At 32.3% G+C, this 23,775-nt stretch overlaps 3 protein-coding genes and 1 pseudogene across 3 annotated transcripts; 2 read left to right on the forward strand and 2 right to left on the reverse strand.

The window, feature by feature from the left end:
- The first annotated feature begins 2,400 nt into the window (after positions 1–2,400).
- Positions 2,401–4,522, forward strand: LOC102661501 (uncharacterized). Its single transcript, XM_006604124.4, has 2 exons — positions 2,401–3,341; positions 3,634–4,522. Exons 1-2 carry the CDS (start codon positions 3,266–3,268, stop codon positions 4,464–4,466), a joined length of 909 nt encoding a protein of 302 aa, XP_006604187.1. The 5' UTR covers positions 2,401–3,265; the 3' UTR covers positions 4,467–4,522.
- LOC100790555 (pentatricopeptide repeat-containing protein At3g26782, mitochondrial-like) lies at positions 3,539–7,910 on the reverse strand (annotated as a pseudogene).
- LOC100814493 (RNA polymerase II subunit 5-mediating protein homolog) lies at positions 7,388–8,615 on the forward strand. The gene is made up of 4 exons (NM_001254156.2): positions 7,388–7,637; positions 7,788–8,018; positions 8,093–8,152; positions 8,236–8,615. The coding sequence occupies exons 2-4, from the start codon at positions 8,016–8,018 to the stop codon at positions 8,443–8,445; spliced, it is 273 nt and encodes a 90-aa protein (NP_001241085.1). The 5' UTR covers positions 7,388–7,637; positions 7,788–8,015; the 3' UTR covers positions 8,446–8,615.
- Positions 8,616–19,725: 11,110 nt separating this feature from the next.
- On the reverse strand, positions 19,726–20,514 carry LOC102661637 (uncharacterized). Its single transcript, XM_006604125.4, has one exon. It carries the CDS (start codon positions 20,231–20,233, stop codon positions 19,883–19,885), a length of 351 nt encoding a protein of 116 aa, XP_006604188.1. The 5' UTR covers positions 20,234–20,514; the 3' UTR covers positions 19,726–19,882.
- Between the last annotated feature and the right edge of the window lie 3,261 nt (positions 20,515–23,775).

The raw sequence follows: 23,775 nt of genomic DNA on the forward strand, positions 1-23,775 counted from the left end.
TTAGTCAAGGTTTCTTTTCCTTGATGAACCATAAAATTAAAATCAAAATAATTTAATTTGTGCTAAACTTTTATTCTCTTTTAGTTGATTGTAAGTCCTATGGAAAACCATTGATATTTAAAATAATTAAATGAAAAAGTCACGATATTTAAAAAAATTAAATAGGAAATAAAATTTTCACTTAACAAAAGAAAATTAATGAAAGACTAATAAAAGATTCATTTGATAAATAACTTTTTCTCATGAAGAACTCATTTTTCAAAAGAGAAAACAATGATTTTTTATATAGTGAAATTAAATTTTATTAATCAAGTTAGTTCATATAATTAACCATCAATTAACTTCCTTAAAAGCATCTCTTAATGTGGGGTGCTTAAATGAGTTGTTTAAAGTTAAGCAATAATGTTTAACAAATATTATCATTGAAGTTGATTACTTGACATTGTATTGTTTAAGTGGGTTACTTATATAATTAAGCAATAAAAAAAGAACAATTTTTTCAATAAAAATTTAATGTGTCTCAAGTACTTACTCTAACAACTTTAGTATTGACATAAATTTTTATGCAAAATTATTAAATATGTGGTATCATAAAACTCACAAATTTAAAATAAATAATTCATTTAAACAATTATATATTATAAATGCTCTAAGAAATATTCAACATGACACATCATAAGAAATGTTTCCTATTCATGAAGACATAAATGGAAATCAAATTAACAATAAATTGATAATTTTAAGTACTAAGATGACATTAAACTACATAAAATTATAATGTATGTCCACCAAAATTGATCCTTATCAACAAAATATTTAAAAGTTCATGGAACCCCACCAGCGATCACCCTCACTCCCTACTCACAAACCTATCTTCTTCCTCTACTCCCTTGTAATAGCCACTTTCATCTCCTCTACCATCACGTGTTGCTTTGCATAAAAAGGTCATGGCAAATCAATTGGACTAATCAGGCTAGCCTGATCATGCTCGATAAAATTTAGGGTTTTAGGACTATAAATTTTGAATTTGAATTGAACTCGAACTTTTTATCTTGATTCGACCAAACCTAAGTCATAATCATGGCTCAGGAGCTCAATTGAATTTGGGTCCTAGCTCCTTTTTTTAGTTTTGATGAGAGAAAATGAGACCAAAATTTTTAGGAGAATAAAAACAATCACTAACTCACTTTCCGAAATTTTTATTTTTTGACATAAGATTTGATATTTTATTTTGGAAAATGCTATACACAGTGTTACAATACAAGTTTCTAAGTTGCATGTTATCCTTTTTTATCTACATATATTTAATGTTTTTTAGAGAAAATATATTTAATATGTTAGGATGCCTTTGAAACTTTAATTTATTAGCCATATGATTTTGACATGGATTACTTATAGAATTACAATATATGCTTCCAACTTGCATATTATATGTTTGAGCTACATATATTTAAAATAGTAAAAAAACCTTTGCAACATTTACAAAGTCATTAGAGTAAACCATTAAATATAAAGTACCATGTTATACAAGTAAATCACTAAAATATAGTTATAAGATTGGTTTAGTGGTTGAGAGGAAAATGAGAAAGGAAGAGGCCCTGAATTCTAATATCTCTCAATAACAAAAACTAATGATTAACATTTGTTCATAATTTTTTTTTAATAAAATGATAGTATATGAAACTACTCTATGATATGTAAGCATTTTTATATTAAAAACAATTACAGTTATTATCACAGCATCACTTTTCATTATTTTTTTCTAAATGTAATAATAAAATAAAATAATTATCTATTTTTATTTATTGTACTAAAATAAATATACCAATAAAAAATTATCATAATAATTGTTATCCTATAAATTTAGTAGAATGAAAAAAAAAACTATCACAATAACCATTAGTTTGTTTTATCCGTAGAAATCAAAGACATATATACCAAGAGATGATAACAACTTAGAGATTTTGCTCACCTTACTAAACTAGACCCTTTAGTATTGTTAGACTTTTTGTCATATGTAGTGGGTTCATGACTTAAGAGTGAGGGTGGTTGTTGTGGAGCAAAGGGAAGAAAGATATGTTTATGATTAAGGAGTGAGAGTGAGACGTGAAGGTCTCATGATTTTTTTTTAATGTTTTGTTGATAAAGACCAATCATTGAAGATTATCTATCCTAAATCTGACTCGTTAGTGTTTTTGTAGTTTAATATCATTTTATTTCCTGAAATCATCAACTTATTATCAATTTGATTTCTGATAGTATATATATATGATTGGACAATCACATAACATATAACATGCCACATCACAAGTTTCTTAACAGAGTTAATAAAATACTAACAAAAAAAAACTAATTTGACTAATATTTTCAATCTCAATCACTTATTTATCATGTTTCAAATTTCAAGGACTATTATAATAACACCCCACAATTATAAGGACCCAAATGATAATTTACTATTTTCAAAAAAATAAAAATGAAGAATTAAATAAGAAATTATGAATAATTAGGCCTTAACCCATTCTTTTTCATTTTCAGAATTTTATTTGCTTTGTTACTTTTTTGTTTTTTTTTTCATTTTATATGCACCTTTATGTTTCTATGTAGACATTTCACTATAGGGTAAGATTAATTATGACCAAAGATTCCTCCAATTTCTTTTAGTCTAGGCCAGAGATCACAAGAGAATCATTCAATCTACTGGATCAGAGATTAATTGTGATTGGGACGTGATTATCATTGGTCTAAAGGAACTTCCGTATTTTACAAAAAAATAAAAAATCAAACATAAATTTTTTTGTTAAATAGATCACCACCCTATATGTAAACTTAGCTGTCTTACCTTATCAATCCTATGGGTTATAGGGTAATTAATTATGACCAAAGATACCTCCAACTTTTTAATTGTGTTGCGAGCTATATACAGCTGCCACTATCAATATTAAACTCATTACTAAATACGTATATTTTAAAGAAACGAGATTATTGGAGTGGTTTCCAGAAAGTCAGCCTACATATTTATGAGTTATAATGAGCACATTTGGTTAAAATAGTATATTGAAAACTATAGAACTCTCCTATAGAATGCGTTCGAATTTGAAAAAGAATGTGCTTAACGTTTGTCGGCTGCTATATACAAAGTCCATGACCTAAAACTTACTTTTCAAATTCCTTACTTGCTCCTTTACACTTTACCCTGTTGTCCCCGTTTGGTCCTCTAATAAATTATCTTGCTCTGAGGTGATTAGAGTTGACACATTTGTTAATGGAGAATAAAGATCCTAAATCATGGAGTTCTGCTCATATCTACCAGTCTCAGTGGCTTCAAACCACCATATCAGGTATCTGTCTCTCTCTCTCTGGGTCATTCTCATTCACACATATACACAGGCATGCACGCTGAGGTGTAACAATTATGCTGCATGTTGCACACTAAATATATGTGCAACTAGTATTCCCATTTTTAACAAGTTGTAGCTTTCTTTGACTTCTTTGTTTTGTTGGTTGAAAGCATATAGTAAAGTTGCAAATAATAAAGTTGAAATTGGAAATCTGGGATCTGTCTTATTTCATTCTGGGATGTCTGTCTTATTTGCAGTCTTCACTCAAACTTGTGTTTTTATTGATTTTTAGATTTGGATGAGAAATTGGATGCTATGAAAACCATTTTAAATGGTGACAATTCTCCAAACCAAGAAAGCATGGATTGCAAATGGAGAGGAGACCTCATACAGATGCTTGATGAATTTGGGCAATCTTACCGTGTATTAGCCTTAGCATACAACCAATTGAAGTTCAACACTTCTAATGGTACCTTCAATTCAGGATCTTTATCATCTTCTGGTACATCAAATACCATTTGTGCTATCTGCAATAAAAGACCAACAGGTAACTTGGAGGATAAAAAACTCAACGAGGGCTGGAATCACCATCCAAAATATTCTGCAGAGCATTCCAATATCAAATTTGATGGTAGTAACCTTGGTTTTGATCAATTCAACAAGCAAGGAGATGAATGCCGTGAATTCTTATCAGCTGACCCATGCAACATGAAATTTAAATCAGAACTTGAATGCAGAGACACTCAAATGGAAGACAGAATGAACAAAATTTCTACCACAGAAAATGTTCTTATGAAGATTGAGGATTCGGAATTAAATCAGAGAAATGAAGATCCATCAATGATCAATTTCAAATTTGACAATATGTGGTCAACGCTGAAGTATCAAATTACAAAACTTACAGAGGACAATATGCATCAGTTGGTAGAGTTGGTCCAAAGAAATGATGAAAAGAGAGAAACCATTAGAAGGCTTCAATTTGAGGTGGAAACATTGAAGTGTGAGAACAAGGCCCTCCAGACTTCTTTAAGGCACTCCAATGCTGATTCAGAATGTGATCAACCACAGATATCAAGAGCAGGAGGAAGATCTATGGGCAACCTCTTCAGAGGTTGTTCTCCATGATATTTTGTAGACTTTATGTCCCTCACCATCTTGAATAATTCTAAAAGAATTTGCTATGATATACTTTGACCTTTAGCAAGCAATTGAGCATTTGAACCAACGCCGCTATAGGGGCAACTTTACATGTGCTTTAAGGCATTTAAGTCAAAACAGTTACTGTATGTTATTTGCACTTTGTTTTATGGTGCTATCTTGATAGTACTATAACACTGTATATTCTGACTGGGAATATACAATCTAAAAGAACAGCTGGATTTTTCTCTCACTATCCTTACAGCAACTAATTGATTCACCATTCATTCCAAAAACAAATTAATTAGTGTTCAAGACAGATATGCACTTCCAGAGACATTATAGTTATGTGCATGTCTGGCCTATATAATGAAGAAATAATGCACAACCTCCACTACAGATTTTGACTCTCTTTATTTCAATTGCTGTCACCAATAGTCCCCACATGAACACGACCCTTCCTTGAAATGATGAAACCGCTTAGAATCTCTGACAACAATTTCTCGATTTACTACTTTGAAAATCAATTTAATTACAACGTTGCAGTCACCACAAATTCTAAGATTTTTTATGATATGGATTATTGACCCAGGAACTGAATTCATGATTCCAAAGGCAACTGCCAGTTTCTCACTGTGAACTCTTAGAACCATTCCTTTCTCTTCCTCATCAACATCATGAAGCACCATATTGCATTTGGCATATACCCAAGTTCTTGCAGCTTGACATTTTATTTGTCCAGATACTCATAAATCTTCTCATGCTGAGGATGTTCTTTGTCTCCAACTAATAATACATGTATCCTACCTTTAAGTTCAACTATACTAAATCCAGGGGCTTTAAGCAATCCACGACTCTTCATCAATATCCTCATCCTCTCAACTTCATCCCACCTTCCAGCATCAGCATATATATTGGAGAGTAGCACATAGTACCCACAATTACTTCAATCTAACTCAAATAGTTTTCTTGCAGAGATCTCCCCTAGTTCCACATTCTTGTGAATCCTACAAGCCCCAAGAAGGGAACCCCAGATTATAAAATCAGGCTTCGCATTCATTTCCTTTATCAAACCATAACATTAAGATAGCCAGCACGCCCAAGGAGATCAACCATGCACAAGTAATGCTCAATCCCAGGTTCAACAATAAATTCACATTTCATTCTATTAAACCAATGTCAGCCCTCCTTTAACATACCAGCATGGCTGCAAGCAGCTAAAACTGACACAAAAGTAATGTAATTTGGCTTGACCCCAGACCTTATCATCTTGTAGAAGATTTCCATAGCCTCTTTTGCACGGCCATGCATTCCATAACCAGCAACCATAGCAGTCCATGACTTAACATTCTTCACTTTCATGCAATCAAATGCCTTCCTAGCCATCTCAACTCTCTCACATTTGCAGTAAATATCAACAATAGAAGTACCTACAAACACACTATCCTCCAAATCCATCTTTATAACCTACAGTACAAGAAAACGAGCAAGTTAGACCAACAATTCTCACCTAGGCATTTGTTAAATTATTTTGTACACATATACAATAATTGGACAAAAAATAAGAACAAGCTAAAATTAAAATTTGATCCCTCAACTTGGACAGTTTACACCACTTTTCCATTTTGGTCCTCATTAAATGAGAAAAAAACTCTACATTTTGGTTTACACAAAAAAACAACATTTACAAATTTGCCCCAATCATTTGTCACGGTTACAAAGCTAATAGATGTTTGTTGAGTTTGACAAACATTTGCCAACTCAACAAATATCCAGCATCGTTATATTATAAAATGTTAACTAACTCAGCATCATCATAAGTTCAACAAGCAGTTAGGACTTAGGACCAATACATAAACAATTTTTCAGGTAAGGACCAAATATAGAGTTTTTCAAGTAAACACTAAAACGTAAAACAATGTCGAAACTCGAAAGACCAAATCTTTTTAATTGAACTGATTCATTATATAACATACCTGATGATGTATGCACTTCCCCAGCTGCAAAGCTCCTGAAAGACCAATCCATGATCACCGCGTTATATCTAAAGTTGCCACTCTTCACCATGTCACCAAAAACAGAAAAAGCCTCAGCTGACAACCCATTCTGCGCATACTCAGCAATCACAGAGTTCCAAAAATAGTGATCACTCTCATTCATCCCATCAAACACCTTCGCCACCCCCATCTCCCCAAACTTGGCATAAGCATCCATCAAAGTATTCCCAACCCCCACACACCTCTCAAAACCCCTCTTGATCACCAATCCATGAACACCTTCTGTCACACCTCTCCACCCCAGCTTCGAAAACGCCGAAACAACACACCCCAGAAGCACCGAGTCCACGAAAACACCATCCTCGGACTCCACACTCCCACTCTCCTCAACCAGCAGCTCCTTAAAGACGCGAACCGCGTCCCTAGCGCGGTCGTTTTGGACGCAACCGGCAATGATGGAGGTCCAGGAGACCACGCTTCGGTCGGGAATTTCGTCGAACAGGTGACGGGAGTCTTCGACGCGAATTTTGCAAATTAGTACTGAAATTACTGTCTACGACTATGACACTAACATTTTGTAGTCCTAAGTTTTTTTTTTTTATATTTTATGAATTTGAAGTCGTAATGTTTTTTTTTCGTGTTTTAAGCTTTAATTACTTGTATTTTAATTTCTTTTGCTTTCAATTTTTTAAAAATTATAAATAATTTTATTTATTTAATTATTAAATAAATATTTTTAATTTTACTTGTTATTAGTTTTATTTAATATCACTACTGCAAAAAGTATTTATTATGACATCTCAATTACGACGGTCGGCCAAAAACCATTTTTGAAAAATATTTGTGGTAATATTGTAATAAATTATGAGTTTAAGGACGGCTATTTAGAAGACCATTGTAGTTGAATGATGTACAAAGATGGTCTTTCAAACTCGTCTTTGTATTTTTACGGCACTGAGTGAGGTGGTTCACTGTCTCTGCCTCTTTCTCTTCTTTGTTCCTAGAAACAAACCATCATCTTCTTAGATCTATACCAACGTCGAAGGAAATAATCTCTTGCCAAAAGCAAAACCCTAAACACTTCCTCCGAGTATTTACCAGAACCATAGTTTTTAAAAGCTGAGAGCGTCAAAGGCACAGCTGTCGCGTGGGAAGGTCCCAAGTAAGTGTCTTCTACTGATCTTTGTTTATTTTATAGCTATTTGTATCAATTGCAAGCATCGAGCCATCTAATGGTTTAATCCATGTATTATGTTTGAGACTTGTGCTTTTCTTTGCATAATTTTTAATCAATAAAATTCCTTTGCTGCAGTGTGTGCTAGAAATTAAAAAGATCATTGACACCATTGCCGAAGAAGGGGTCTGTGACCTCACTCGCGTCCCTCTTCCCAGTAGAGGAGGTGCAGAAGGTGGCCAAGCGCATTGAAGACACCATTGCCGACAAGCAGAGCGAAATTAACCGCGTACGAGGTTTTGTCGTCGACAAAACAGCCTCATCAACCTCGTCCACAAGCTCCTTGAACAGCTCTCCTACGACATCATGGTAATCAACAAACAAATCCTCCTTTTTCACACATTTCAACTTTCACATTCATTAACTTGGTAGTGGGTGTTTAGGTTCCGTTTGGGAAAGCAACATTCTTCCCAGGTCGTTTGATTCACACCAATGAGTTCCTGGTATGCACTTTCTTCCCTTCAATTCTTTGATTTAGTGTGCATTTTCTCAGCATCAAGAGGTTTTGTTTTGTTTTGGTTGCTAGGTTCTTTTGGGAGAAGGATATTATGCTGAGAGAACTTCGAAGCAAACCGTTGAGATTTTACAGCGAAGAGGGAAGTCCTTGGATTCGCGGGTTGATTCTCTTGAGGCCAATATCAAGGACCCTGAAGCAGAGGCTTCATTTCTCAATGCCACGGCTTCATTTTTGGTTGCTAGGTTCTTTTGGGAGAAGGGTATTATGTTGAATTTTTAATGCTGAAATGCTGAATTTGTTCTATGTTAATTCTTCCATTAAAAATATTGGGAATTTTGATTTTTTATCTCAAACGTGTAGAGAGACTGGAGAGCCTGTGACCGTCAATTTTTATGTGTACAATGGAAGCAATTTTTCATGTTAATTCTGCAGTTCAATTCAACTTCTAATTTGTGATGTCTATCTTATCAATTATTTTATATGCATTATTATTATTATTATTATTATTGGTTTGCTACCATGGAAATGACCTATCAGGGAAGGGAACAGAGTGAAATAGTAGAGAGATGGCAAGTGTACTCCTTCACCAGATGTGCCAAGTTTTACAGTAATTTATGGATGAGTAGACAGCTAGGTGAATGCACACTTTTATTTATTCTTTTGTGGTAGGATTTGAGGACAAGACTCAATATAACTACTCATTGAATCACTGGCTGATTGAAAAAGAAAGATAAGAAATCTTAGCCATATATATTAAGATTAAGTGATTTCTATGATATTAATTAATTAGGTAAAAGGAACATGGGTGTAGATATTTTCAACTCTTAAAAAGCTTCACGAATCTCACAGCTATTGGTGCAACAGTTTTTGCATATTGAGGTAGAGAACCACTTCAAGCATGTTCATTTGCTACTCCAAATGCATTTGTACCTACTTGGAAAAATTCTGTAGACCCAGGAAGGAAGGTAATTAATGGACATTGCTTCTTCTTTTGATATGTAGGATTCTGAGAGTGCCCGAATTTGGGATTCTGAACTAAAATGGCATCTATAGTTTACTTATTAATAATTCTACTTATTTCTTCAAAGCCATCTATATATAGTTTACTTAAGTGTGTGAATTGTTATAAATCATCACTTACCTGTTATGTGTCCATTGTTGCCCCTATTATATTTTTTACATCATATATATATGCAGGATTATGGTAGGACTACCATCTGGGGAGAACACGGAAAAGATTTTGAGGAATCTTTTGGCAAAAGAAAAGGTGGTCAACGAAGTTGAGTTTAAGGAACTTGCAACTATGACGGAAGGATATACTGGAAGTGATCTAAAGGTTGCTACTATTCTTTTATATTGTTCACATTGGATATAACACTATCTTGTAACAAGTGCTTTTTGTTTTTTGTGCTTTTAATTATATCATTTATTCATTGTCAACCTGTCCATTGTAGAACTTGTGCACAAATGCTACTTATCGGCCTGTTAGAGAGCTAATTCATCAAGAGAGGCTAAAGAGTCTGGTAAGTGGCACTTATATAATTTATTTTGAGTTTAATTGGTATGACTTAAAAAATTCTGCCCTTATATTTATTAAAGATATCTTTCATAGGGGTATTGAAATTTTGAAATCAGATTACTTAACAATATTTAGTTAGTTCCTGCCTGCTTACTAAAATTCATTAATTTATAATACATATTATTGAGAGTCATATGGTGATGGTCTCATAACTCTTTCCTTGCTAATTCAATACTGCTAAATTTTAGCGGTGGATTTTTTAAAAAAAAATTACTTTAGATTGTTTGGTTGCTATTTTTTAATTTATTAGAGGAGACTTAATTCATTTAATTGAAATTGGTTAGTTAGTTCATTAATTTCTGGTTACTACTTGGAGTATCACGGGGTATTAAGGACATGTGGGAAACAATTTTTTTATTGTGTATAATTTTCTATTAAGAGTCTAGGAAAGTAAATAAAATAATAATAATTTATTTAAGTTAAAATTAGTTTATACGTAAGTTAAAAATATTTTTTAAGAAATTAATACAAGAGTGTCTACAAATTAATTTATGTAGAAGCTAATTTTAGTTTATGAAAAATAGAAAAAATTTATTTTATTTTATTTTTTTCTTTTGCAAGTGTTTCTAGAAAAATTTACTTAAACATGCTCTAAAGAAGCTAAATCTACCATTTTATGATAATTCTGGCTAAAATAGAAAAGTTGCATACAAATAAAAAAGTTACTACATTTTTTTTCTAGAAAAAAAAGAAAAAACAATGATACATGCCTAATTTATTTTTTTGTAAATGAAGTTGTATGAGAAGGGCACTTGGTGTGGTGGGTCTTCCTAATCCATTGAAGAGAAATTATTAAAATATGAAGTCTGCTCTTATCTAAATCACCCTTATTTATCCAGATTAAGATAACCTTTAGTAGAATATAGGAAGCTGCAAAGTTCCTTCTTTTGGGGTAGAGTAAATTCATCAATTAGGAGTTAGTGAGAGAATGGAAGCCACGTAGCAGAACAAATCAAAGGTGGTGTTGATTGATTCTTTGCAGTCATGGGAGTTCCATGTCAACCAAGCCTATAAGACACTCATTTTATGCCAAAGTTTGGATCTTTTTTATTTTTTCAACCCTGGTCTGGAAAGAGTGTGCAAAATGGGCATTTATGCTTCAAGTTATTTACAAAATCCATTTTTGACTAAGATTTTGTATTTTTGGTTTTCAATGTTTGTTTTAATTTGTCTTCTTGTTCTTCCTTGTGGATATGGTATATTAACTTATGGCTTATGTATTTTGTGGGATCGATGGATCAATATGGGTTGCTGATATATATTATTTTTAATTACTTATATTTATATTTACAAAATCCATTAATATTAATTGTAATCATGCTAATATATATTATTTTTAATTATTTATATTTTTTCTGATGGGATATCAACCAGAAAAAGTATAAATAATTAAAAATAATATTCAATTCAAAGACGGTGCTTACATCAGTACCGTCTTTGAAAGTACGCATTCTTAGACGGTGCTTACATCAGCAACGTCTTAGAATGTCTATTTTCAAAGACGTTGCTAAGGTAAACACCGTCTTAGAATGCGTACTTTCAAAGACGGTGCTTACCTCAACAACGTCTTTGAAAGTAGGCATTTAAAGACGATGCTTACCTCAGCAACGTCTTAGAATACCTACTTTCAAAGACGTTGCTAAGGTAAGTACCGTCTTTGAAAGTTGCTCACTTTCAAAGACGGTGTTTTGGGACCCGTCGTTGAAATTTTTAAGTTTTGACGACGTCACATTCAATGACGTTCAAAAAACGACATTGTATCCCGTATTTGACCGTCGTAGAATCGCTTCTTTCTAGTAGTGTATGTTGTACATTTTTTAGGGTTTTATTTAATATGTTATATATTTTTTTTAATATTGTTTTATTTAAAATATTTAATATATTTTTTTAACTTTTTTTTATTTAATATATTTTGTATATTTAAAATTTATATAATCTTTTAATAAAAAGAGATACTAAAATTAAAAGGAGATACTAAATTTTTAAAACACTTTAATTTAAAAATCCAAGACATTTAAATGAAAATTGCATGTTTTTTTAACAAAAAAATTAATAATGAGATGTTGTCTCACAACGAGTTCTTCTGGATATTCGTCAAGATCTCTCATCTTATTGCATTAGATTTGCATGTGATTGTTGTTCTCTTGTTCTACGATCTCTACCTTCTCTTGTTCTTGGATGACCACGTGTGATTGTGTATTGTTGTTGAAGAACATGATCACCACTGTTGTCATCATCATCATCATCATTGATATTATCATCATCATCCTCCTCATCTTCGTGACCCATGTCACACATTTTAGTAGGTAATAATGGACAATAACAAGAACTCGATGGTGGTAGATTCTATGCAGATGACAAAGTGTTGAAAGTGGTGTCAAACCTTTGTGAGACTCCATCAAAAATATTTGAGATAGAAGGAACTTAAAATGAGTATTGAGGCATATATGATGAGAACCCTAATGGTTGAAAACTTTGTTGACATCCTTAAGGCATGTACCCAGGAAAACCAATTGATTGATATTGTGCTTGTGATTGATAATGTTGGGGCATATATCTAGAAACATGTATCAGAGGTACACTGGATTCAACATATGATTGATGTTGGTGATGACCAATATAATACCATGAATTAAGATTTATGAAGTTAGAAATAATAATGAATAATAATAGAAAAAATTTATTAAAATTCTAAATTAAACTTACAACCTCAGGAGATCGTGTTCCCTCATGTGATATATATCGTTGTCTAGTTCGACATATATACCATTGCATGTCTTCTCAATTTTCACCAAAAAGACCTTGGTCCATTTCACTGTGAACAATATAATCATTCCAATGATTCCATTTGGCAATCCAGTGGCGATGATGGTGAGGCCAAAAAATATTTGTTCTCCTTCTCATAACTATGTCATGGAGTTTATCTAGGTTTGGTGAGTTATATGGAATAATTTGTCACATTCCAAATTGTCTCATCTCATGACCTTGTTTGTTAGATGTCTTCCACAATTGCAAAACATGAGAGGGACTTTTGCTCGAACAATCATTGATACCTCAACATAATTAATGAATGACCTTATTTCTAGTGTGCCATAAGGAGTCCACAAGAACGGCAAGACATATATTATTATTGTCACATATTTAAGTTCGAATAGGAAATAGAAAAAAATACTTAATATGAAAATTAAGAAATGAACCTCAATCATATGTAGTCTATCTAATATGACGCGTATCAATCTGACTAAATTGGAGGCAATATTTGTTTTGGTTGTCAAACGAGACCACCTTCGTGCAAGAGGAAATCCAAGTTCTTGTACTTCTTCCACAAATAGGTGATGTATCTTCGGGGCAATACATTTAATGTGGTCTCACACCCATGATTGTAGCAGCAACAAACATCCATCGATTTCTGTTTGTTCAAGCTTCACAGCCCGATCTAAAGCTCAAAAAAGGGATGCTAATACTGTTGCACCCCAACTGTAATGACCTGCCTCAGTCAAATTCGATAATAAAAGGAGATACATAAAACGAACTACCTGATGTATCTGGTATCAAACAACCGCCTATCAACATCATAATGTGAGCTCTAGCATGTTGTGCAATGACAACATCATCAACATCAACTAGAAGTTGCTGAAATTTTTTTGCCCAAGCAGCTTAAATAAATCATTTTACCATTTATATACTTATCAGATGGAGTGTCCCCTAGTAATGCCTAACAAGCAACATGTACATAACCGGTGATGTTATCAGTTACTGGCAATCCATCAATCTTCAAGCCCAACTGTAGGGTCGCATCTTGTAAAGTTATGGTTGCCTCTTCATGTATAAAATGAAATGTGTGAGTTTCGGTTCTCCAATGTTCAACCAACGCACTAACCAAATGCTGGTTAATATCAATTTTTTTGACATTTATAACAAGACCAAAACCAGCTAAAGTGATTAGATTTTTGACACGATTATCTATCTGATCTAAGTGTGTAAAAGCCCAAACATAATTATACCTCGAACAAATCATTCTCTCTTGGCCTTCCCACACTTGATTCGAAATATGGTTGTCTTGTAAGCACAACAACGAGCCATCAATAGGTCTAGGTTGTGCATGTGTCATTGGTTCACAATGAAGGAAACAAGAAATGGATAGAAGGATGAAAAAAGTGGGATGTAGACAAACAAAAACAAGCTTCATGAGGAAACTTAGGTTGGATGAAAATAAGACAGGAGAAGAATGAAAGTGCAAGTGAATAAAGGCACACTATATTTATACAAGCTTCATGTGAAATGCATCACACACTTAATGAGTATTGCTTTTTTTTTTACCAAAGTGTAGGCTTTGGATAACTTACTTGTATAAAGCCTATATCCATCACGTGGAATGCAATATACACAACACGATACTATTCATGGGTTTGATGTTTCAAGATGCATGCAATATTTGTCTTTAGCCAACTTGATTGGACCTCACACATTTAATGGTTTCAGTTCGCGAGATGACAAATTGACATGCATTTGAGTTAATGTTGAACTTAGTACAACCATCAAAACTTTCAACCAGCTAAGATTTGGACTTTTTTGAACACGTAGCCTTGGTGTCTTCAACTTATTCATCAGCTGTAAAACATGCATCTAAACTTTCAACCTACTATTTTTCTGTCATGTTTCACGAGTATGATACTTACTTTCATGTAAGCTACCCTCTGCAATATTCAGCAGCCTAACGTGTACTAGCATGATGCATTGAATGACGGTCCATTAATGAAATAACTTTACTATTATACTATTCATGCATGTGCCATGCTTCACGAGACAACTAAGTTGCTACAATTTTTCTACACTTTGATTCACCTGTTCATTGCGTTGAAATGGCCAAAATGGTGTAGTTTTTTTGCATTTTTCTTGCACTTTAATTCACCTATTCACTGCGTGCAAATGACCAAAATAGTTCAATATTTTTCTACATTTTTCCTGCACTTTGATTCACCAATTCTCTACATGCAAATGGCCAAAATGGTGCAGTTTTTATGCATTTTTCCTACGGTTTGCTTCACCAATTCACTGCCAAAATGGTGCAGCTTAGAAGTCGTTCATTGGCCATGACTTCAAAGTCGTGAAGGATGGCACGACTTCACTACTTGAATGGACGGTTGGATGCGATTTCATGCATAATGGATGATGGGATGGAAGGTCGATTTTGGTCCCACGATTTCAAAGTCGTGAAGCAAGTCACGACATCACTATTCATTTTAAAATATTATATCGTAATTTTAAAAGGATATATGTTATTATATATTATAATATTATAACTGTTAACTCTTTTAATAAATTATAAGTGTTAAGTTAATATTATTTTAGGGTTTTAGAAATTTAAATAAGTTATTAGATAATAATATTTTAGAGTTTAGTCTTTTAATAAGTTATAAGTTTTAAGTTATTATTATTTTAGGGTTTAGTCTTTTAATAAATAATAAGTAAGTTAATATTATTTTTGTGTTTTAGAAATTTAAATAAGTTATTAGATAATAGTATTTTGGAGTTGTTACTATTATTTATACAAAAATGTTACTAGTTAATTATATGCACACTATACATGAAATGAAAAGTCTTGCTATGAAAATACTATTATTTTCATTGATAGAAACATATGATTCATTATTCACTGTTCATGTTCATTATAAAAGGGAGGTCTGGTTCACACTGCATTTCACGAAGTAACAGTCTTGCATATTTTTCAGAATACAAAAGTGTCTTTCATTTCACATTTCTCTTACCATTTTCCCGATATATTTTTTTATTTAACGTTAGATACACTAAATTAGGGAGTCTTACCAGAAGGGTGTGTTTTTTTTTCAATTTTTCGCAGTATGGTGGTTTTTTTTATTTAACGTTAGATACACTAAATTATTTACATTTTCACTAATAAGTTACATTTATATTTTTTGACAAATGACTAGTGAAGAACCCATAATAAGAGATAATGCTAGCGACTTCAGTGACGATGAGCAACAACACGATGTTCATGAACATGGAGAACCAAACAATCAAAGTGGGTCATCATCATATTTTGAAACTATTAGTAGCCAACTTTCAGAAAATCAAGAGTAGTCAAATCCTTATCAGAACAGAGGCAATGCTAGTACAAATAACCTTTATGAAGGCTTGATATTTGAATCAAAACAAGCAGTTGTGGATGCCATTCAACAATTTCATTTTGTCAATTCATTTATTTTTCATGTGGTAAAGAACAAGAGTGACAAGTATGTTGTCATGTGTAATCAATATGGTAATGGATGTAACTGGAGGGTGAGAGTATCGTTAAGAAAAATACACAACAGGTGGGAGTTGAAGAAAATAAATGGTATTCACACTCACACAACTTCTATCATATCAAAAGATCATGTTAGGTTAGACTCATCTGTAATTGCTTATAATATTTTTTATTTAGTGAAAACAAATCTTGGTCTATCGAAATCAAAACCTTGATTGCAGGCATGCTACAATGGTTTGGTTATACTGTTTCATAAAAAAAATATGCATAGCTAAATAAAAAGCCCTTGAAATGACATTTGGAAGTTAGGAACAATCATACAGTTATCTGCCTATATGGATGGCAGTTGCTTAACACTTTGTATCAGGTACAATAGTAAGATACAAAACTTCTTCTTCAATGGAGGATGGCGAGGATGAGTCTCCTAAGGTGATTCTTAATCGTGTATTTTGGACTTTTAAGTCATGCATTGAAGGCTTTCAATATTGCAAGTCAATTGTGCAAGTAGATGGAACATTTTTAACTGGAAAATATCGTGGTATTTTGTTGACTACCATTGGACAAGATGGTAGCAAGAACAATTTTTCACTTGCTTTTGCAATTGTTGAAAGCGAGACCAAAGAAGCTTGAATGTGGTTCTTGCATTATATGAGGAAATATGTTACACCTCAACCAAATTTGTGTATTATATTAGACAGGGGAACCTACTAGTAGTTTTGCAATCAGAATGAGTTGGGTGGATTGGACCAGATGTTTCCTCTGTGTATTGCATTCACCACATTGCATCAAATTTCAACAAATAGTTTATAAATGTTGACTTAAAAAAAACAAGTCATCAATATGGGTATGCTTCTAACCATTTCATGCATCAAAAGCTTGCTATTGTTTTATCTTTTTCCATAGGATATGATATGAGGAAACCACGATTTGAGGCAAAGTTTCTTGCAATGCGAGCAGAGTTTCCATAAGCAGCAAATTGGTTGGACCAGATTCCCAAGAGTAAATGGACTCAGGCCTAAGATGAAGGAAAACAGTATGACCATATGACTACCAACCCTGCCAAATGTATGAATTATGTTTTGAAAGGAGCCCGAGCATTACCTATTACTGCCTTAGCCAATGAAATATTTAATAAAATAAATGATTCATTTGTTACTAATGACATGAAAATCATGAATATGATAAAGGCAGGACATAGGTACTTTGAAGACGTATATGTCATGATGCAAGAAAATCAACACATTGTTACCTCACATTATGTTCACATGTATGTTCGAGAAAGAGGGGAGTTTGAGGTTCAAGAAATTATAAATAGGCAGCTTGGTCAACAAGCAATGACATATACTGTCAAATTGAATGAATGGTCATGTGATTGTGGACAATTTCAAGCATTTCGAATTCATTGGTTGCATGTGATTGTAGCGTGTTCTTTTTACAATTTAAATTATGATGACTTTGTTGATCTTGTATACAAGTTGAAAAACATTTCAAAGTTTATCAGCATCACTTTCTTTCCCTTTGAAGTGAAGACAAATGACCTCAATATTTAGGTCAATATTTTATGTCTGATTATTCGAAATGACTCGTAAAGGCCAGTCACTACTCGTATAAATAATGAGATGGACAAACCAATTCTAAATAGGCTTAAGAAATGCTCATTGTGTAGAAGTGAAAGATATAATCGTAGTAATTGTCCATACAAACAAATAGATGACTAATATAGTTTCTACTTTTTATGTTTCTCTTTAATTTGTATTGTTCATTCTATATTAATGTATTATGTTGTTTTTAATTTAAAAACTACTTTTATTACTAAATTATTAGATGTTGTTAATAGTAATTTCCTTTAAACAAAATAAATAATATTATTTCATAAATTATAAGTTAATATTAGTAACAAAATATTTTAATATTTGGTTTAAAATTTTAGTTTTTAAAATTTAAGTATTTAAAATAAAACAAATATTCAAAAAAATATTAAATATCATAAAGTTACTTTTTTATTTCATTTAAAAAAAAACCAAATTCAATAACATTATTAAAAGATTATCTAAATTTTAAATATATAAAATATATTAAATAAAACAATATTAAAAAAATATATAACATATTAAATAAAACCATAAAAAATATACAACATATTAAATCAAACTAATAACAAGTAAAATTAAAAATATTTATTTAATAAATAAATAAATAAAATTATTTATAATTTTTAAAAATTGAATGCAAAAGTAAATAAAATACAAGTAATTAAAGCGTAAAACACAAAAAAAAAATATTACGACTTCAAAGTCGTAAAATATAAAAAAAAACTTACGACTTCAAAATTGTAAAAGAAAAAAAAATAAAAAAAATAAAAATAAATAACTAACGATTTTGAAGTTGTAAATAAAAAAATATTAAGCTGAAGTCGTAAACAATTTTACGACTTTAGTGGAACAAAATAAAAAATAGTAAGTCATAACAGATATTACGACTTGTAACTCAGAAGTCGTAGCACCTATTACGATTTATCTCATTTTTATAAATAATTTGAAAATGACCCATATGAAAAAAAAAAAAAATACCCCAAATGGTAAAACTCCCTAATAAAAATGTTGAAGTAATGAAAGTGAGTACAAACTACTACTAAGTGCAATTATTTTTGGATTGTTTAGGAGTGAGAGAGAGAGAGAAAAAAAAAGAGATATATTTAGTAAATAACATAAATATCCCTATATAAAATGGAGTATTGTTAAAAAAAATATATTATTTGTAAATAAAACTAATCCACTAAAAATATTTTAATTTAGTTTATTTACTAATTTTTCTTAATTTTTTAAATTAATTTTTAATTTCATAATTAATTCTTATAATAAGAAAATTTTAAAATAAAGGACAAGGATGCATATATTTAAATTATTAACAAAAGACGCGGGAGGTTGATGATATTTGCAGGTTAAATTGTCTAATTTATTCTTTGATATTAAATAGTTTAAGCGAGTTATGAGTCTGATGTTTGCTAACCGAACCAAGTTCTTGGCTCAAATTGTCCAAAATTTGAAACTACGCACAACAATCAAAGCAAATTCAATAAAATAATTTCCAAATAGTTTAGAGGGAAATAGGTTAATGTAAACTTTTAAGAATCAAATTAATTAATAGCTTCTGGATTTTTCTGAATTAATAGCATAAGAAACTATTTGTAAAAGGAGTATAATTTAAACAAACAATTGACTCTTTTGTAAGTTTGGATATATACTTTGATGTTTAAATGTACAAAGTGGTCGACAACTTATTTTTTGCTATCAACATATCCATTTTAGTGAAATTGAATAAAATCTTCGCGTCACGGAGTATTCGGTGATTGCAGTGATGCGTTTCACAACGATTCAACGAATATGATCTAAAGAGTAAACGCTATAAAGCCAGTATAATAATAAATGTTTTCAATTTGAGGGATTATATCTGTATGGCAAGTATAATTTTTTCACAACAGAACAAAATTGGAAGAACAAAAACAGAAGTATAAGATAGAGTATGTATTTGATTTGCCATTTTATTCCGTTGAACGTGAATTGCGAAGAGGTGTATTTATGTTAATGTGATTTGAAAAGAGGGAAACAGGCAAAAACAACACTAACAATACTAGTAGTTCAATTTTCCCATAGCAAGTTTTCAAATCCTAGCTAATGTGGAACAAAAATTATGTGACTTACGAATACAAACGAGATTTGCTGAATTCGGCATAAGTAAGCCATCACGTATATTAATTAAGCAAGCAACAAAGAAATCACTGAACATGGACTAATAGAAAAGAAGAACACTATGCTCTATGCTCTAGTGGATGAAATTCACAACCCCTTTAAGACTAGTACCATGGTACATGCTCAAACAACAACTATGCTACTTAAGAAGGCACAACATAGTAGAACACCAACAATGGCACCTGCACAATTCAACCTAGCTGAAGCAGAAGACTTCTTGCCCTCAAACTCTCCTGAACTGGGTGCCGGTGCTGGTGCCTCGGCCTCAAAAGGAGCACCAGAACTCATTGGTTGATTGGCTCTTGGAGTGGGGAAAAATGAGGAAATATCTGGGGCAGTCACATAAGGCAAAACACCAGGAGAAGCTGAAATTGTAGGCTCACTAGTTGAACTTGAACTCACACCCTTTGAATTGGTAAGCAAGATAACCAAAATGGCAAGGTAAAATAATAACTTGATCATAGTAGCAGCCATGAGTCACTAAACTCTCAGAATTTTGGCTAAACAGAAGGGTGCAGAATGAAGATAGTTATAATGGAGTCTAGTAATGTGTTTGTTTCAAGATAAAGATAAAGATATAATATAAAGCAGTAACAATATATATATAGCAGCGTGGATGATGTTGTGACAGTTTAATTTTTAGGTGCATTTGGTGAGCATCACGGGGTAAGCAAGAGGGGTGTAGTATATAAAATTAATTATCTCTTTTGCATCCATATTTATTAAAACCTTCTGTTTCTCTTGATTTGTCGGTTGTCATCAGTGCAAAAGAGATTCCATTTTTCTAAGGGCAATGAGGAGATTGAAACTGTGCTGGGGACAATGCACTTGCTTGTACTGCTGCCACGATGAGATTCATTTAACAGTTCACATGGTGAGGGCTTTGGATTCTTTTTAATAGAAGGGGCCCCAGTTTTTTTTGGCCTTGTGGTAGTACACCCTACCATGTGAGTACTAGACCATGGTACATGATGAGGATATTCATCCTATCTTCCGGTTTTCAAATAGAGGCACATATATGCATGTCTAATGTAAAATATAACAGGCAAAAATTTAAAATTCTCCCTCCATACATATCAAACTCTTCCATGGCACCCATAAAGTTTGACACAATCTGTAGATGGTTAAATCCCTTGAGTATGTTCACTACAATGTTGTTTGGATGAACTTCTCAATAAATGTTTATATAGAAAAAAATACAAAAGGTAAAAATTATTAAGATTCTACGTAAGCTAAAATCAGTTTATGTACTTCAATTTTTATAAAAGTTGTCATTTAACTTTTCCAACAATTTTATTAAATTTAAAGTGCATGAGTTGATTTTAACTTGTAAAAAGTTTCTTTCGTTAGTTCATTTTAATTTATTATTTTGTTATCATGTGTTTAATGAAAATTTTATCTAAGCAAAGTCTAAGGTTCAATTCCTAGTTGAATAAAATTGATAAAATTGTTTTTTGGAGTTTGGTTTAAGGGAATGAATTTACACTGCAAGTGATTTGAGATGAAAGTTGTGAATTGGGATGTTTGGAGGGGGTCATATGAAGCTAAAATATTTGAAAAAGATGTGGGTAAGGGAGTGAAAGTATGGGTTGGTGAGAGAAAATCGTGAGTGTACATTGCATACTGCTGAGAGGACATTTGATTATTTTTCTATTAGTTTTTTTTATTTATCTATTAGTTTAATTCAATTATTTATTTATTTTTTAAGCTCTATTTCATCTCAATCAAACAACTAACTTAATGTTTTCTTTCATTTCTTTTTATTCCTTTTCATCCCCTTACACTTCCATCACTCTCTAATAAACACACTCTAAGTGATTTGCATGTCTCAACAAGAATTAGTCTCATTGTTATTTGGAAATACTCCTATAGCAGATTTGCACATGTATGCACATACACAATAATTCTTCTAGACCAACAACAATAAAGTGTGTTGCAATGTTGCACTTGTTAGCTTCACCTATAGTAGAGTAGGAAATGTGAATCCTTGAAGCAAAGATAACATAGTAATTGAAAAATCACCGAGACCATGTGAATGTCACATGACCGAATGGACTGCAGCATGGTCCACAAGGCAAAGGTACAGAGAAGTGAAAAACGCCATTTCAAAGTTAAAAGACAACAAAGAGTATGGGTGTAAACTCGGAGGTTTTCTGCTGATGATCTCACCGCTCCTATGGTCCCTTTCTATTGAATTTGAATAGTCCAAGATAGTTTCAGAACAAAATATAATTTTTGTAACGATCTTTGATTGGTAATAGAATAATTACAATGTCAAAATTCTTAATCCAAAGCAATTGTACCTTCTGAAGTACATGCAATACAGAAGCAACTTTCGTAAAACTACAAATGAAAGATAAATGATCCAACTATCCAAACTATTGCATCATTTCCCTACCTGGTGTTGACCAATGACCAATGCAGATATAAATAAATAGTTGGTGCAAATGTGAATAAATAGGGATTGCAACAAATGTGAATAAATAAATGTTGCAATATAAGGTTCCAATTCATGTGAATTGACGAATAGCAACCCCTAAGCTCTAATATTATAAATTCCAAAAAATGCCAAAATTCGGTGCCCTGTGAGTAAAGCTTCTCTAACTATAGAAACCTAAGGTGTGCTATGTCATTTTGTTTGCCCACTAGTTCTCAAGGAATGCAGCAACACTGTCAGAACCTAAGGTGTGCTATGAATTTAAAATTTTGAGACCAACACATTTAAAAACTGAACCATTTATAACTCCACTTGTCTAAGTCAAGGTGCAGTAATTAGAAAATTCTGGCTGGAACCTCTCAATGTTTTTTACTTCCAAAACTTGTTTGCTGTCAATTGAACCTTAGAAGCATGTGATTTCAATAATAAACATTTCTTTCTTGTCACATATATTTTGGATTTGATTTAGAAAAAGGTACTATTATTGTTACCACCAAAAATGCTATTGTCACTATCCACACATGAGTGAATTTTTAGATAATTCCAAAATTACCCTCCCATTACGGAAACAGTTTCGTTGTAGACTTTTACAATAAAATTGTGTTTTTGTTACATACTGGGAAGTGAAAAAAAAAATGCAAACACAATTTTGTTGTAGTGTTCAACTGAATCATGGTATTTCCATTTAATTTAATTATAGAGGTGAACAAAAAAAATAAAAATAAAACAACGATTCCTTTGAACAATGTACATAGTGTAAAGGGCAGATTTGTTGCGTACACAGTGTACAACAACATAATCATGGCTCAACATCCCCAACCCACCATCCCAAATCCATTGACAATCACAAACCCAACAAACAGATTCAAAACACCTCACCCTGAAACCCATAAACCCCTCAACAAAATATGCAACAAAATTCAAAGACGACAAACAAGGGGCAAGGGGAACCACTCCTCGACAGGCAAGGTGGTCGTTGCGGTGGCGGAGGAAGATGCGACGAAGGGTTAGACTGTGATGGTGGATATGGGTGTTGGTCTGGGACCAAGTAGAGGAATTTCTTGCTCATTCAATAGCAAAGTTGGTAGTGAAAATAACAGTCCCCTAAATAAATTGCACATTCAAAATTTGGAGTTGTGAAGGAATAATAACTTAATCTAACCCATTCCTTGCTCACCCCTTACGGTGTTGTTAAATAGCATCTATGGTCTCGCCATGACGGAATGGTGTGGTGGATTTTTACTAACCGTCATAGGCAATATGTGAAAGAAGGCTCGCCATGGTGACACCATAACGTGCAATGATGTGTTTATATGGTGGAATTTTGACCTTCCACCATCCGCATAACACTGATCCATTGTCAAATGTAAGCTCTTAACATGGATTCAAATACCATATCTCAAGTTAATTTTGTCAATGCATTCCAGATATTAATGCATGCCCTCAACAACATAAGATCTAGACCTTGTTTGAATAAATTTTCATGTAAGAGCTCATAAAAAGTAAAATATGCAAGAAACTAAAATTAAACTATACACTTTAGTTTTTGAAGAAATTAAATAGAAAAGGATCTATATAA

This window comes from Glycine max, chromosome 19 (genome assembly GCF_000004515.6).
Source record: "Glycine max cultivar Williams 82 chromosome 19, Glycine_max_v4.0, whole genome shotgun sequence".
NCBI classification, from domain to species: Eukaryota; Viridiplantae; Streptophyta; class Magnoliopsida; order Fabales; family Fabaceae; genus Glycine; species Glycine max.

What these genes read in the sequence shown, in the direction of transcription:
- LOC100814493 (NM_001254156.2), top strand. An exon ending in TTCACACCAATGAGTTCCTG is followed by an intron (nt 8,153 to 8,235) that starts GTATGCACTTTC and finishes TTTGGTTGCTAG; the next exon opens with GTTCTTTTGGGAGAAGGATA.
- LOC102661637 (XM_006604125.4), bottom strand. Translation starts at nt 20,233, where the DNA reads ATGGCTGCTACTATGATCAAGTTATTATTTTACCTTGCCATTTTGGTT.
- LOC102661501 (XM_006604124.4), top strand. Translation starts at nt 3,266, where the DNA reads ATGGAGAATAAAGATCCTAAATCATGGAGTTCTGCTCATATCTACCAG. An exon ending in GCTTCAAACCACCATATCAG is followed by an intron (nt 3,342 to 3,633) that starts GTATCTGTCTCT and finishes ATTGATTTTTAG; the next exon opens with ATTTGGATGAGAAATTGGAT.